This window comes from Semicossyphus pulcher, unplaced genomic scaffold (genome assembly GCF_022749685.1).
Source record: "Semicossyphus pulcher isolate SPU_LCO1_2020_fin unplaced genomic scaffold, fSemPul1.0.p SCAF_13, whole genome shotgun sequence".
Classification (NCBI taxonomy): domain Eukaryota; kingdom Metazoa; phylum Chordata; class Actinopteri; order Labriformes; family Labridae; genus Semicossyphus; species Semicossyphus pulcher.
In genome coordinates, this window is record NW_027211637.1 from 21,907,419 (window position 1) to 21,921,754 (window position 14,336).

The 14,336-nt window shown below is 40.8% G+C and overlaps 1 protein-coding gene across 1 annotated transcript; it reads left to right on the top strand.

The window, feature by feature from the left end:
• The first annotated feature begins 7,482 nt into the window (after positions 1–7,482).
• kcnk15 (potassium channel, subfamily K, member 15) lies at positions 7,483–9,930 on the top strand. Its single transcript, XM_069660255.1, has 2 exons — positions 7,483–7,991; positions 8,173–9,930. Exons 1-2 carry the CDS (start codon positions 7,496–7,498, stop codon positions 9,174–9,176), a joined length of 1,500 nt encoding a protein of 499 aa, XP_069516356.1. The 5' UTR covers positions 7,483–7,495; the 3' UTR covers positions 9,177–9,930.
• Positions 9,931–14,336: the final 4,406 nt, after the last annotated feature.

Here is a 14,336-nt window from a genome sequence, read left to right on the forward strand (position 1 = left end):
AAGTCAATATTAAAGCATGTAAATCATGCTGGTCTTAAGGAATCTCCTTCTAACTTATTGTTTTTACATATCTGATATTTTTATTTTGTATGACGTGACAGAAGTGCTCTTACGTACAAGGGGTAATAAATGTTGCAGATTATAATAAATCAGATAACAGTGAAATCACAGCGTAAGAGGCCGTTTTAAATGCAGTGTGGGGAAGCTACTTTGACAGCATAGATTTTCAAGCAGCCAATTACTTTGAACTGGAAGAAGACGAACTACATCAAAGCTACTACATGAAGAAAACTAGTTTGGTTAACTTAAGTTAGAAAAAGTAGTTCAAACTACTTTCTAAAAAAGAAAAGATCAAATTTAAAATGTGCTATAACTAAATCATAACAAAATGCTAGCCAAAAATGCTAATTGAGCTTATTGCATATAGTTCAAGTACTGGTCTTAAATACAAATACCAGAAAGCTACTACAAAATATAAAGTACTCTTTTAATCACATGTAGTTCACTCGCCAACACTGTTGATTTGCAGACTAATAAGGAGGAAATCGGCTGATGCTTGTAGATATTGAAAATATGGTGATGTTAAGTTTTGTACGTGGGTAAACCCATGTGTGTTTAACACATTGATGTTAAACCCAAACATCACAAAAACATTTAGAGCATATGCAAGCAACTGTAAGAAAACAGTCAAGGAACTGCTAATGGGATTTTAAAGAATACACTGTTTGCTGTCATTTTCTTCTCAGAGACTAGTCGGTCTTAAAATAAAATATGTAGGGATTGTAATAAATCAAGTGTAATTTTCTCAATCGAATAGGGTTTAAAAGCCCTTCATAAGTGCAAGGGGGTGTTTTCAAACTGCTTGTTTTGTAGATTATCCCACAAATAATTTCAGCTCCATCGGCTTTATTGGTGTCATTAACATATTCGGCGGCACTTCTATGTTGCAACCTTTAGAAATCACTACAGCCATTAAAAACTCACAGTCCAATTTATCTGCAGATCCTGTCTGAGGTCTCTTTAGAAACATCTCACATGTTTAATATCTTCAGTATATTGTATCATAAATTGGATTCAGTCTTCAGACTGTAAAGACCAGCAGCACAAAGACAGAGTCAGAGGTGTGATCGTATAATTGGACCATGATGTCCATCTTTCCAGTAATTGGACGGATGCATTCCCCCATGGGAGCATTTTTTACTATTAGAGTGTATAAATAGCACTGTGTATTATCACAGGGGATTCAGCGTTGAATGGCCGCTGGTGTGGGTTTCTATTTTTGGTTGTAGTTACTGTGGAAACCAGAGGGCTCTGCAGGCATCCAGTATTTGCTGTTGCTATTTAGTGCCTGTGCTTTATAAAATGGATTCCCTATTGGCATATTCACAGTGAGCTCAATACAGATGGAAAGATTTGTTAATGTACACAGAGATTATAATAATTATGTTAACCCAGACTGGCTGTGTTTGTAGGGGATTTGACATGAATTTGGGAGTAGTTTACAACTCAACCTCCCATCATAACTGAGTTTCCATCTTCCTGTTTATCCTTACACGCACCTGGTGGGCGGAGTCGAGGGTCATCTGAGGATGGTCTGCTCACAACATGTTTTTATCAGCTATTCGTAAATAAAAGACCAGGTTTGTGTGTAAAGTCCGAGTCACCAGTTCCTAAAAAACATACCAGCTACTTTAAAACCCAACTTAAAAAGGTCGCGCATGCGCATTTACCTGATTCCTGATTTAATGCACCACCCGGCGAGCACGCCAAGGGACCCAAATCAAACACATCCAAGCCCAACAGGTGCGTGTTGCTAATTGCTAAATGCTAAAATGTTCACACTCCTCAAGGTAACTTCTTCATTTGCAAACTTGATCATGATCTTTTGCCGTCAGTGAGATGTTTGAGGCCTTTCTGCTGCTTTGACTGTTTATGTCACAGTTGTGACTAAAACGTCTTTTTGTAGCCCAAAACTTTGACGAGCAGTTGGATCGAGGGATTAAGTGGACTGGTGTCAAATTAGACTGGTCCAAGAAGTTTCCATTGCGGATTGTTTGGGACTTCGCAGTGCACGAGACTTCCATGAAGCCTTTCAGACAGGTGAGTACAAAAACTACAGATAGAGACAACCTCAAAGTTGCAATGCAACGTGCAACAGGCATGTAAGTGTTCAGCCCTCTTTGCTTTATTTTGTGTCTACAGCAGCTGTGGAGTTTACACTGTTGACACATCTCTATGTTGTCTACTTTGATTATGTTCATCTGCTGTTAAACTGGCATTGATTGATTTTCTGTAGCATAATATTGCTTTGTTGTGTCTATAGTTCTTTTAAATTATTGTTGGCTATATATTATCGGAGTTTTGTCCTCTTTTCTGTATATAATATTAGTGAGGCTGTGCCGAGGAAGGCCGTTGCATATTTATAATTGATAATCCCTCACTAAAAACAATCTCTTTGAAATGTATTGTTGGAGTGGACATCAGGGCTGTTCACAGCATCATACTATATTAACAGTAATTTGACTTTTAAAATGTTGATCTGAAAAGTAACTAATTACTACATCTGTCAGATAAATGTATCAAAACTATGACATAACCTTCTTTTAATATAGCGGAGCAGTCGTGTAAAGTTGCATAAAATGGAAATGTTCAAGTTTAGTACAAGTCCAACATAAACATATGTAAGTGCAGAACTCAGTTACATGTACTTTAGTTTATTCCATCACTGGCATGTGGTTATGATGTATGGGTTATAAGTTACAAGAAGTTAACCATAGTGTGAATTGTGAGGGTTATTTTAGCTACAAATATAATGCACCTTTTACACTGACTGCTTTGTTTCCACCTTTCATTTTTACACATATACACTGTATGAAATGAGTAGGCCTGTAAACAGTAGCCAAGACTGTCTGTAATGCCACAATGCATTATTGGACCCAATCATGACAGACTGAGTTATACAAGTCCTGTGATGTGCGGAGGTAGCTACCACCGTCACTTACAGTTCATCTAACAAACGCTTAGACATTGTTTTTGAGCATTCGTCTGCTTTATAACAGAGGGACAATTACTCTATAGGATTTCCTCTTCTGTGAAGCCATAAACCACTGAGGAGGTGGAAAAATCCAACAGATGTTCAATGCATTGCAAGAACAGAGATAGGAAAATTCTAAGAGGTAACTTTATTTTACTGACAGTTGAACAAAGAGAGAGGGGAATTCTTTTCTTCAGAGGTATGACTGAGAAGTCAACGTGACGATAGAAGATGACACACAAGGTCTGATGAACTCTTGCAGCCTCAGATATCACCACATGTTACACACACACGCGTATCTTTTCTCCCTGGTGTACAGCACAAAGCAGACAGCACCAAATATAACTCCGCCTGTCAGTGACACATCTGAGGGGATAATCCTTTAGTCTTATGTCTTCTAGTGTGCCGTCTATATTCTCCTCTGGAGATGAATGCAGCTACTTTTACCATCACATTTACAGTTATGGTCTGTCCTCATGGTAGGGCAGAGATCCAAGTGTGCATTTTATGTGGGACTTGTTGCTACTTTTGCAAGCTGCAGTACTTGTTTAAATTAATGCTTGATGCAAACTCATTACCACATTATGTATATTAATACTCATTATTCCGTTCTGTGGCTGCCTTGGCCTAACTTGGCCTTAAAGTTGCAATACTTAAAAGTAAAAATACCCGTAATAGTGATTGTGTGCATATGTTACCTGTCTGTTTTTTTAATATATCAAACTATTACAAATTAAATCTCTTAAAGACAAACAAAAGTTGAGAAAACACTCGCAATACAACTTCTATAAAGAACTTGTTCGGGATCATTTGAAAGCATCGCATGACCTTTGAACTTTTCATTCATCTTTTCTGACCACCTCTCATTCATGTTGGCTTAAACGTTGGGAGTAAAAGATTCTCTTTTGACCCTAAAATTCTGACAAGATTCATGCCGTAGCTGTTATTGAATTTGTAACAGAGCAACATTTGAGCCGATTAAACTGGCCCGTTTGCCTTTTTAAAGATTTATTGTCTTCGATTTTTAAATGGCTGTGGCACATTTTCTTGCCTCTTCTTGGCAATGTGTTTGCTTTGCTGCTGGTACATAAAAGCAGTGTCGTATAATGTTAGATCATGTAATCAAAGCCTCCTAATTCCTGCAATCTCCCACCGTAGCTGTTTTTCTATCATCCTGCATATGTTCAGACTTTTGTTCAGGTGACAACTCTGTAAACTCTCTTTTTTTGAGGAGTTGTCCAGAAAGGTATATGTTTTAAGTGAGTGCTGTATCACTATTTCACAGTAGTCTCTGCATACATGCTGTAATTAAATGCAAAGGTAACTAAAAAAGCGTCACAGGAAGGTTCGGCATCTTCTTCCTGGTACATGGAGCCATAAACAGAAGAAGTGATGATTTTTTAAGAAGCTTATATAATCAGTAACAGCAACTTTTGTATGTTTTTTAAGAATAGTCCTTCACCAGATTAAGATGTTTATATCTTTCTGTCCTTTTGTTCTTGTCCTCCTTTAACAACAGGTGTATCTTCACAAATCTGTCTGTATCACAGTGTCCCTGTCTGTAATTTTCTCCTCTCCTTGTCAAAGCACAGCTGCTGTTCCCTGCTAAAGACCACCCTCAAAGTTTGGCTTTTTACAGACGAGCTTAATTTCTAGAAGCCTTCCTCGAGCCTTTTGCCAGATTTGCATTTTATTTTTTCCCGCAGAATTGGCAGATGGGTTTTATTTAGAAGAGAAAAAACGCCTCCAGGCACAAGGTCCCTTTTTTTCTCCGCATGACGCCATGTGCATCTTTTAAAACGCTTTTGTACCATCTGCATATTCTCAGACAGCATCACCAAAGAAACTGCAGAGGTCTTTTTGGTTTCAGGAGATAAAAACATGGACGAATGCTTTGTGTGGACAGTGTTTAGTGTGATAAAATGGGGAAAAATAAAACAGGACTGCTGGCATTATTTGCTGGAAAATGAGAGCCAGGAAAAGGAAAACTTTTTTTTTTTTAAAGAGCTGAAAATCTTCTTTCTGCAGTCGGTTATTGTCTCCTTTCTCCCAAATGACTTCTATTCCAGCTGTCAACAAGAAACCCAGACACAATTATGATGTAACAAATGTGGAAACTAACACAGTAGAAGAAAATGAAGCACTTTCATGAACCTGCTAAATTCAAGTTTAGGCCGGATTTTCATGAGCTGTGGTTTAAAATCATTAAAAGATATGAACAATGAGGCATTATGAGCAAGAAAGTGAACAATGGATGACATTTCCATAATCATTTCAGTGTGTTTTCATTGTTGCATGTCGGTAACTGAATGAAAAGTACCTGAGAGAGCAGACAAAAGAGAGAGCAAAGCTAAATCAATGGCGCATCTCTGTGAGTCTAAATACTTCTCCTTAAGCCCAGGGCCGACGGGGATTGATGGGCCTCCTCACTTTGTTCCAGGTCCTCGGGCTTGAAAAGGACGCGTGTACAAGCTGTGTGGATTGATGGCTGCCTGTTAGCGCTTCAGGTGCCTCTCTTATCAGCTGAGATGTAATTGATTTATGGAGAGCTGCTTTGAATCACAACAGGGATGCAAGTGTGCTGATTTAGCCACTTAACACAGGAACAGGGCCGCAGAGAGCAGGTCGCTGTGCGTGAGAGGAACAAAAAGAACATACACCTGCAGCGGCCTGCGTGTGCGTCTTATGGCAGCTGTAACATGATGCTTCCATTCAGTCAGTCTGACACAGCAGTGTGATCTAACTGTGTCTGACAGGAAAGATCCAGCCTGAATACTGATACAACATAATTCATCGAGCGAGAGCCCGGATCATTACGCTCAACGTATTACCTCACGGACAGTCTGTGATTCTGGTTTAAGTAACCATGGCAACCAGTTTCACCTACAGTAGGATTGCAGAAGCATCTCGTGCAGCAGTGTCGTTTATTTAGCGACTGTACGTGCGTGCATCAGTTCTCTAATGTGCAGTACCCCCCCAACACACACACATGCACACACACACATACAACATGTTTTCAGAGTGAGCAATGATGTCATGATACAAAGAAAGACAACTGCAGTAAGTGTGCTTCTATTTTACTGTTTTATTTTGTCTTTGTATTAAACTTTATGTGTAAGCACATATGCGTTATACATGAATTAGAATTGTATATTGTAAGGTTCTTCCTTTTTGCTGAACGCCCTCATCCATGTCGACACTCCGTCCCGCCCACTACGCTCTGCCATTGAAAGGCGCCTGGTGCTCCCATCACAACAGGGCCTTAAGTCGCTTCTCCTCAGTAATCCCCCGGTGGTGGAATGAGTCCATTCGGTCCGCAGAGACCCTTTCCACCTTTTAAAGAAGAAGCTAGCTCTTTCATGAACACCCCTGCACGTAATGATATTGATGATGATGACAATGAGGATGTAGCTTTTGCTGACTAGAATTTTCATGATGATGATGATGATGATGATGATGATGATGTTGATGATTTAAAAGAACTAAAAAAACTAGTGTCCGATGGCACTTGAAGCTGTTTGTTGGCACTTCCTGTCTTGTCGTTGCTTGTGTTGTATTAACTCTCAGATGTACGTCTCTTTGGACAAAAGCGTCTGCTAAATGAAATTGTCACATTGTAACATTTGTGTTATACGTAGTTCTCACTCCTATTTTTTTTTACTTTATAACATGCTGATTTTTAAATAGTTTTTATTTCAAAGCTGTACAGTTACTATGAGATCCTGCAATGTTATTCTTACTAGATCCCAAATATATCATCTCTGCTAGAGTTCTCTCTGCTTTGACATTTTGCCTTGAGCACAGAATGAGACTTTAAACTCGTAACCAACCAAAGTAGCAAACCATGTAAAAAGTATGATGTGAACGACTTAAGCCACTTAAAATTTGAAAAGTGATATATTGATATTTGATATAAAGTTGATATATTGAGATATCCTCAAACAAAATTCAGTTTTAATTCATTTATTAAATTTTAATTTCTTTCACAGGCCCATTCAGATAATTTTTAATGTCACCTACAAACTCTTTTTGTATCAGTCGACTTTTTCTTGCTTGTGCTTCTAAACATTGGACCAACTTACAAACTATTTTATTCAGCTCTCAACAAACATATCTTTGTAAATGTGTGCCTTTCTTCTTGAATCCCTGCTTTTCCGTGTTCCCCAGCCTTTGGTGTGCAGTTACAAAGCCAGTTTAAATGCGTGATCCCTCTGGTCGCTGTCCATGGTGCTGAACCCCCCTCCTCTTGTGTTAGATGGTATCTGCCGGGTCGAGTCAGGACCTCACTTGTTGCACACAGCTTTGGTAACACTGAACACTGGTGTCGAATCTTACTATGAGTTTTCCACAGATATTATTTTATTCACCGCTTTTTATTGGTGACTGGTTTGCGCATGCGAAGAGGCAAGCTGAGGCCACTCGCTGAGACTGATGACCGCGTGAGAGCATCGATCGCTCTCAATGCTCACAGCAGGATATGCGCCTTTTAACCTGAACGTGAAATCTGAACCTGATATCACAGATTTCCAGTGTTTTTTTCCACTGCACGCCTCCGCCGCTACTACGTTTTACGCAACAGGCTGCAACACCAATGTGGAGTCTACGCTGAAGACCAGTCCCACCACCTGTAACTGCGCCTCGCTGCTCGCCGACTTTTTCATGCCGACACCGAGGATGAAGAAGCAAAACATCCGGACCCTGTCGCTCATCCTCTGCATGTTCTCCTACCTGCTGGTCGGCGCCGCGGTGTTTGACGCGCTGGAGTCCGAGTCGGAGAACTCCCGCAGGCGCATCTTGGAGCAGAAGCGCAACGAGATGAAGAAGAAGTACCGCTTCTCCGAGGACGACTACCGCGAGATCGAGCGAGTGGTGCTGCAAGCTGAGCCCCATCGCGCGGGGAGGCAGTGGAAATTTGCCGGCTCTTTTTACTTTGCCATAACAGTCATCACCACCATTGGTAAGTTGATGTAACGCTTCTATATTTGGGCATGAAAGATGTTTTTCCACTGCTTATTTACAGGGTAACATTTATTATTTTAAGGCTTGTTTTAATTACAGCCCAAATCATGTTTTAGCATCTAAGCATTGCTTCAGTATGCGTCACCATGTTCCTCTCATTTTCATCCCTCGGCTTTAAGGGTATGGACACGCAGCACCAGGCACAGACGCAGGAAAAGTCTTCTGCATGTTCTACGCTGTGCTGGGCATCCCTCTCACTCTGGTCATGTTCCAGAGCCTGGGAGAAAGGATGAACACATTCGTCCGCTATCTCCTCCATAAGATGAAGCAGTGCCTGGGCTTCCGGCGCACCGAGGTGTCCATGGAGAACATGGTGCTGGTGGGCTTCCTGTCCTGCATCGGTACGCTGTGTGTCGGGGCCGCAGCCTTCTCCCACTTTGAGGGATGGAGCTTCTTTCACGCTTACTACTACTGCTTCATCACGCTCACTACTATCGGCTTCGGGGACTTTGTGGCCCTTCAGAAGAAGGAGGACCTCCAGGAGAAAACTCCCTATGTAGCGTTCAGCTTCATGTACATCCTGGTGGGGCTGACTGTAATCGGGGCCTTCCTGAACCTGGTGGTTCTCCGCTTCCTCACCATGAACACAGAGGACGAGCGGAGAGACGCTCAGGAGAGGGCTTCACTGAAGAGGGACAGAGGCCTTTTGGACGGGGGTCTCCGCGTTGTAGGGGAACAGAGCAGAGACAGCCGCAGGGAGAGGAACAGGAGCAACGCGGTGCACAGCCATAGCCACAGCGCGCTCTTCCTCCCAATGGAGGAGGGAACCAGCCGCACAAACCTCATCGCTTCCCCGGCGGAGGACCAGGAGAGGCAGAGAAGCCCCTGCAGACACAGGCTGCATTTTCAAATCAAGACAGGCAGACGCAGGCGGGAGTCCAGCCTCAGCTCCCTCTGCTCATGTGTGTGTTACCGCTTGGGGAACTATGACAGTCCTCTAATGTCCCACGGTGAACACCACGGCTGCCATATTAACTCTGTGTACTACAACTCTGTGTCGTATAGGATCGAGGGCTGCTCGCCGGGGTCCAGGGACAACACGGGACTTTCTTCCCCAGGAAGCACACTCTCACCTGGGCACAGCTTCCTGGAGTTCCCTCGATCACGGAGGAAGTCGGTGTAGAAAGACTTTAGAGGGGGGGGAGCGTTTGCACAAACTGTACACAGTATTTTCAATGTTTTACATCTCTTTCGTGCATGTCTGAAGACACTGAATCTGTCTGTTGTGGCTTTAAAAACACCTTTTTCTTTTTGTAAAGCAAGGATGAGATTTCTTATCCTCTTTGACCACAACATTCTTTCTGTTCTGCCGTTTTCCTCGCATGTCAGCCAAAGTGCAGTGCATGCTCCAGAGAATGTAAAGCACACAATGTGAATGCACGAGTGCTTTGTAAAGATGTCAACAGTCGGGCCTTTAATCTACTATTTTAACACGAGTATTTTGGATATAGTGCTTATTATTGACTGTATATCTGTATGTGAAAGATCCTCAGTGGCTCCTGCTTTAAACACAAACTTTTTCATGCCATAGCTAGAAGATGTCATTCAACTTTTCTATTAAATAAGCCTTAAAGAACTTCGACCAAGCACAGGAGATACGTGGCTTCTTAGCTCAGTGAATTTAATAAATCCTTTTACTACTTAGATATGTAATAACTCTTCAGTGCATTGTTCGCCACTGATGCACTCTAATGTAAAGAGATTATGATTGTTATATGACTGATGGATGTAGCACACAACAGATATGTAGCAGGTTACCTGTAAACTTCCAACAATCCTGGAAAACAATGTGTCACTTTCCAGCCAGGAAAGTGTTATTTGGTTTGTAGTCAGATATAATGTGAGCCTCTTACAGTGTTTTATTAAACCAAAGGAAACGAGCGATAAATGTGTGAGTGTTTTTATTTACAGCGCATTTTAAAGTGATTGAAAACATTTTCCTATTACCTGTTTTTACCTGCAGGAACCTTTGATACAATAGTAGAAGTTAAAGGGTGCATCAAAGGGTTAATAACAGAACTCTTAGGGATATTATAACAGGAATTATGCTGACATTTTTTTTTACAGTAGAGGATAATGCCAGTAAGAATTAAAATGATTTGCATGTCCAAAGACGTATAGATGTGGAGGTTAAATGAGCTAAATCCGCCTGTAACGTTTTACTACGTTCACTAAGTTTTGTATCAACCACGTAAAGTATCTCAATATTTAATGAAGAGCTGCTTCACCCTAAATGTTGGTCTCTGTAGGGGCGCTGGTTTAGCTCAGTGTGTAGAGCAGGCGCCCCATCTACAAAGGCCACAGTCCTTGACGCAGCGGCCACAGGTTCCACTCCCACCCTCATCCCCCCCTCTCTCTCCTCCCCATATTTCCTGTCTCTCTTCTGCTGTCCTTTTATAATAAAGGAAAAATGGCCCCAAAAAATAATCTTTATAAAAATCTTTATATCTTTTTTTGGCCTTTATTGATAGAGAGGACTGTGGACAGTGTTGCATACAGGGGAAGAGAGAGTGGGGGATGACATGCGGCAGAGAGCCGAGGGTGGGAGTCAATTTAAACTTAGACAACTTTTAAACTCGAAGTTTCACTTTTTTTTTTCTCACCAAATCAGAACTAGGAAAACACCAGTGATGACGTATCAAGCTTTCTCACATATTGTTGAGTAATTCTTGAGAAACGTGTACCTTTCTTTGTTATTTTATGCTGTTTTTTCCTCTAAACTTCATCACGATTCAGAGGTAAATATTGTACTTTATACTCAACTGCATTTATCTGACAGCTTAATTTTATATTACTTTACAAATTCAGATACATTACATTTAAAACACACAATCATTTTATGTAATATGCTGTGTGTTACAGACTGAACTAACCAGAAGTATTTCTTTTTACAAAGCAGCTTAGTTTAGACTTTTTATACTCGAAGTACATTTTCTAGTAATACTTAGGTGCTTTACATACATGACAATTTGGATGAATGACTTTGTCTCACATTGCTTACAACTTTCTACATCAGTATTTCTACATATTAACAGGATGTGAATGCTTTTGCATGTTTTTTTTACTCAGGAAGTCCTAATTTGTCTCCTTAGTCTGGATTAAAACCCTCCTCCTAACTCTCCCAAGTGTTCCTGTCCGTTTGAGCAATGAAGTTAATAATAAAATGGCCACAGTTTAAAAGAAAATACCTCCACCCTGGAGTGCAGCTCACAATAATTCATCTCTTTAAACACCTCGTCTGCTGCCTTGAGATAAAATCCCATCATGGGTCATAACATCTGCACACTGACTCCGTTTGCTATTTTTAGAAGCTGTTTTCACTTCGCGGCCAGGGAGAGAAATCATCAAGTCTTTACATAAGTGTCCCCCAAGCAGAGATTTCAGCCATCTGTTGATCTGCTGGAAAATAAGCTACTTTACATATAAATGTAAAAGTGATTGGGCAATAGAGTCTGAAATGGTGATTGGTTACGAAATGCCATCTGCTCAGGCTCCTCTGGGGCAGAAGGCGGGACGTTTACTCTCTCTCTGACATTGTTACATCACACGCTGTAAATCTGATTCATTCCTTAATGTGTGCAACAAGTGAGGTCATTCAAAGTGTTTGTCCACTCAGATACAAAGTATTTTCATCATTCTGGAGGATTTATGACTTAGAAAAAGGAAGATGCAATAACTTTGACAAGGGCGCCCTCTAAAGGGGAGTTTAGGAATAGAAAGTCAGACTTGTAACACACTCAGCCACTAGAGGGCAGTGTATGCCCGTGGTTTGATTTACTTCAGACACAATGAGCAGTATTGTAGTCACATGCGAAGAAAAAAGTGAACTCTCATCCCGTCATTTTATTTAATAATGTTTTTGCCTTTAATTCTGTGAGAAGGTTGAACTGTAAGAAGTAAGTGTAAACCTGAGACCTTGTGGCCTCAAGGGCCTCTTGTCCAGGTTGTTGACAAAGTAGTTCACAAATGCTGAACAAGAAGCACACAAATGAAGTCAATCAATTTTATTTATGCAGCCAAATATCACAAAAAACAAACAGTCCTATAAGCATGATCCCCTCTACCCTTGTTTCCTTGTATTGGATAAGAAAAAACTCAATCGTGTTAACAGGAAAACAATGGAAGGAAGTGCAACAGAGGAGGTATATACACCGTATATACGAACAGATGGACAAGTAGACATAACAATATCACATTACTGAAAATCAGGACTATATTATAGACAGATTTAATGATACCATATGGAAAACATGGATCCAAAATTGAAGTCTACACAACCTGCGATCCACCATGAAAACCTGAAGATGGGATAGGTTGTATGAAAGCAGGAATTTAAAGGGACAGTTCGCTTTTTCTGAAGTGGGGTTGTATGAGGTACTTATCAATAGTAAGTGTACTACGTACCGTAAAAACACAGAAGCTAAACTACGCACCGCTGCAGACGAGGTCAAAAGTACCACATACTTTGGACACTTTACAAGTCCTACATTTAAAATAGTTTAAGTGTACGCTGTATTTTTATTAATTTTTTTTCACAGCCCTTTCCTTTGGCACTATGTCTTACTCCCCACAAGCGCCCTGTATACCTACCTATTAGCTGTGCATGTCAGTGGTTTGTAGAAGAGACAACAAAGAAAAGAAAATACAACATTATGGCTGAGGCAAAGTGCTGTGTGACGTCAGTGTGAAGCGGCGACAAAAGACTAAAATACAGTGCAAACTTAAACTGAAATATTTACATGTAGGACTCGTTTAAGGCTAAAGTACATGGTGCTCGTAACCCCGTCTGCAGCGGTGCTTAGCTTAGCCTTCTCCTAACATGGGCCGTGCTGACTGCTATCTACTACTGCCATGGTTCTCAGCTGGTGGCCTGGGACCCAAAAGTGGGTTTCCTATGCATTTACATTCTTGAGCCCGACAGTAGTTGCATTTTTGTTGCACTTTTTAAGTTTATTTCTGTTGAAAAAAGGCTGTTAATCAGATGAATTGTAGAGGGAATATGTTGTTCTTATGCAAACTGCACATATTTTAATGAAATACATTTGAGTGGTTGTCATGAGTTTCTAGCTTAGTTCTGGTTTTGTCTTGTATTTCGGTGTTCAGTTATTATTTCTTGTTTTACCTGGTCACTTTGTCTGTTGCCATGAGTTTTCATCGTTTAGTTTTGCATCTAGTTTATTTTGTGTTCTTCTCAGTATTTAGTCTTGTTTAGTTAAGTCAGGTCCGGACAGGATCTCATGTTTATTAAAGATCTGTGTGCTGACCATCAAAGAAAGGTCGGCTGTAAATGTTTATTTCCGTATTGTTGCTGTTGGATCACACGGCTGTATGCTCACGTGCTTGCATTAAACGGACACTGGACAGTTAATATCTGTGGGCACGATTTTGGTGCCACGTAGTTATGCTTGAGGATCATAATAAATGTACCTCTTATTTGTGTGTGTGTGTGTGTGTGTGTGTGTGTGTGTGTGTGTGTGTGTGTGTGTGTGTGTGTGTGTGTGTGTGTGTGTGTGTGTGTGTGTGTGTGTGTGTGTGTGTGTGTGTGTGTGTGTGTGTGTGTGTGTTAGATAAAAAAAAAAAAAAACATGTATGACATCCATACATTCGGCTCTGAAGCAGGGATGTCTCATGTTATTAAATGTCTGTTGCCTGGACTCCTCTCTCCTCGTGTCTCTTCCTTGCCTCCTCTGCCCTCATCTCTGGTGGGAGGGACTAAGACGCGAGGAGAGGAGAGAAGAGCCTTTTGTCTGTTTATCCCAAGGTACGTCTTCCATATTGATCCCCTTGTTTGCCTATGTATTGTTTTTGATTTTGGATTACCCGCCTCCTTGTGTTTTCGCCTGTTTTTGTTGGCTCTTCAGTTGGATTTTTGTTTTATTAAATCATTTATGTCTGAACTATGAACCATGACATGGTTAAACAAAATCGGGTCGCGATTCATCGTTAAGGAGGTGGTGATGGGTCCTGAGGCTAGAACCACTGATCTACTGTATGTAGTACACTTACTGGTAAGTAGATCAAAGGACCTGCACTGTCCCTTTAAGGTGGGTGATGCCACAAATTGGGTCTCGATCCCATAAAATACCAAAGCAACCAGTATGAACACTGACTCTGACCTGTGTCGTTATATAATACTCACATTTAACATTCAGAAAAACATAGTTCATTGTTAAAACATACATATATTGTAGTACCTAACAAACATGTACTGTTAAGAGAGCTACCCTAGGAGATCAATGCTCCGTGCACTAAATGTTTATGTGCCCAGAATGTGATCGAACAT

Bases quoted from the DNA above. Each gene is read 5' to 3' on its own strand.
- kcnk15 (XM_069660255.1), top strand. From the start codon at position 7,496: ATGCTCACAGCAGGATATGCGCCTTTTAACCTGAACGTGAAATCTGAA. The intron at 7,992-8,172 runs GTAAGTTGATGT...CTCGGCTTTAAG, and splicing joins AACAGTCATCACCACCATTG to GGTATGGACACGCAGCACCA.